The sequence below is a fragment of the Dipodomys ordii genome, unplaced genomic scaffold (genome assembly GCF_000151885.1).
Source record: "Dipodomys ordii isolate 6190 unplaced genomic scaffold, Dord_2.0 Scaffold211, whole genome shotgun sequence".
NCBI classification, from domain to species: domain Eukaryota; kingdom Metazoa; phylum Chordata; class Mammalia; order Rodentia; family Heteromyidae; genus Dipodomys; species Dipodomys ordii.
In genome coordinates, this window is record NW_012267427.1 from 443,847 (window position 1) to 445,351 (window position 1,505).

At 70.0% G+C, this 1,505-nt stretch overlaps 1 protein-coding gene across 1 annotated transcript in view; it reads right to left on the minus strand.

Annotated features, from left to right (window-relative positions):
- Positions 1-1,095, minus strand: part of Parvg (parvin, gamma) — a 32,663-nt gene extending 31,568 nt beyond the window's left edge. The window contains exons 1-2 of the mRNA XM_013035428.1: positions 1,071-1,095; positions 30-128 (exon numbers count right to left, since the gene is read on the minus strand). Coding sequence (XP_012890882.1) covers positions 30-108 — 79 coding nt within the window. The 5' untranslated portion in view covers positions 109-128; positions 1,071-1,095. The remainder of the gene's footprint in view (positions 1-29; positions 129-1,070) is intronic.
- Positions 1,096-1,505: the final 410 nt, after the last annotated feature.

Below are 1,505 nucleotides of genomic sequence, written 5' to 3' on the forward strand. Positions count from 1 at the left end.
CCCAGCCCCGACCCCAGCCCCCGCCGCACCCTGTGGGATCTCCTCCTCCACAGCCCCGGGCGCGTCCTTCGGGAACTGGAGCAGGTTGTAGAGCGGATCGGGCTCCATCTTCCGTCGGGTGGTAGTGGCTGCGGGGACAGTTGGGCGTCACTCGGGAGGTGCTGGGCCGGGACAGGACCCCAGGGAGGAGGCGGTGGAGCCAGGCTGGCGAGCGTGGACCAGCGCCCTCGGGCCGGGGGTGCTCCTGCAGCCCCCACCCCACCCCGCCCAGGGCCCCAGCCCAGCTCCGGGGACGGAGTTGGAAGCTCCAGGCCCCCAGCCCAGCTCGGCCCAGGAAACGGCCCTCTGCCCCCTCCCCTGTGTGGAGGTGAGCCTCGGTGGGGTGCGCTGGCATCTTTGGGGACCCCAAGGTGTTGAAGTGGCTCGCCCCCCCCCAGGGCAGCAGCTGCTTCCCCGGTGCCCAACTTCCGCTTTGCCACCCTCCCTCTCCCCACCCCGGCGCCTTCCTGGCCTTCTCAGCTCAGCTATGAGATGGGGAGCAAACCCAGAGCTGGGGGGAAGAAGAGCATTTGCAGGGCCCTGGAAACCGCATGCTGGGGGAAGACACAGACAGGCATGGCCCCGGGCCCCACCTCCAGGCTGGCAGGGGAGAGGAGGCCTCCTAGGCCTGGCCACCGCCCGCTCCTCCCAGAGAGGCTGTGTGACGCTGGGCAGACCTCCTCCCCTCTCTGGTCCTGCCAGGGCGGGCTGGAGGGGCAGACGGACGCTGCTCTGGTGCCAGACGCTTGGCCTGGGCGGCTCCTCTGGAGAAGGCTGGGCGGGAGCAGGCCGTGGGCAGGCCGCCCGGGGGTGACAGGGGCTGCCGGGCTGCACCGCGGGGCGGGGAGAGGCCTTCCGGGCCGGGCCGCGCGGGGAATGTGCGTCCGAGCGGGTGGTGGGACTTGGGGCTGCCCTCTGGGGGCTCCCCTCGCCAGCCACCTGCCGAGATGGGGTTTCTCTGGCCCCACACCTCACCTGTGGGCAGGAAGAAGGTTCCAGCAGCTCAGGGCCAGGGTGCCCGAAGGACTCACCTGCAGCCCCCTCCGTAGCAGGCGCTGGCAGCAGCCCCGCCCTCACTTCCTCCGGAGGGGCCCACTTCCTCCAGAGGCCCCGCCTCCTCCTTGCCAACTCCTGGAGGACGGTGGCTGGCCTCTGACATGGGGTGGGACATTTCCCACTTTTCTCCCTCCTCCCCTCCCCCAGGCCAGGCCCTCCCCATCCTCCCCTGCTATGCTAGAGATGGGGGGGGGGGCGGGGGGATGGGGGTATTCTGCACTGGGCCATCAGCAGGTTGTCTGCCACTTCGGCCATCGTGGTGGTCTTCCGCCACTCACCATCATGGGCCCGCCCTCCTCCTTCGTGGACCGCCCGGGACTTGACACCAGAGGGGTCACGCTCCACGTCTCAAGGCAGGGCGGGTGCATCAGTTAGTCACCACTGCCTAACAAAACAGCCCAGAATCGAGC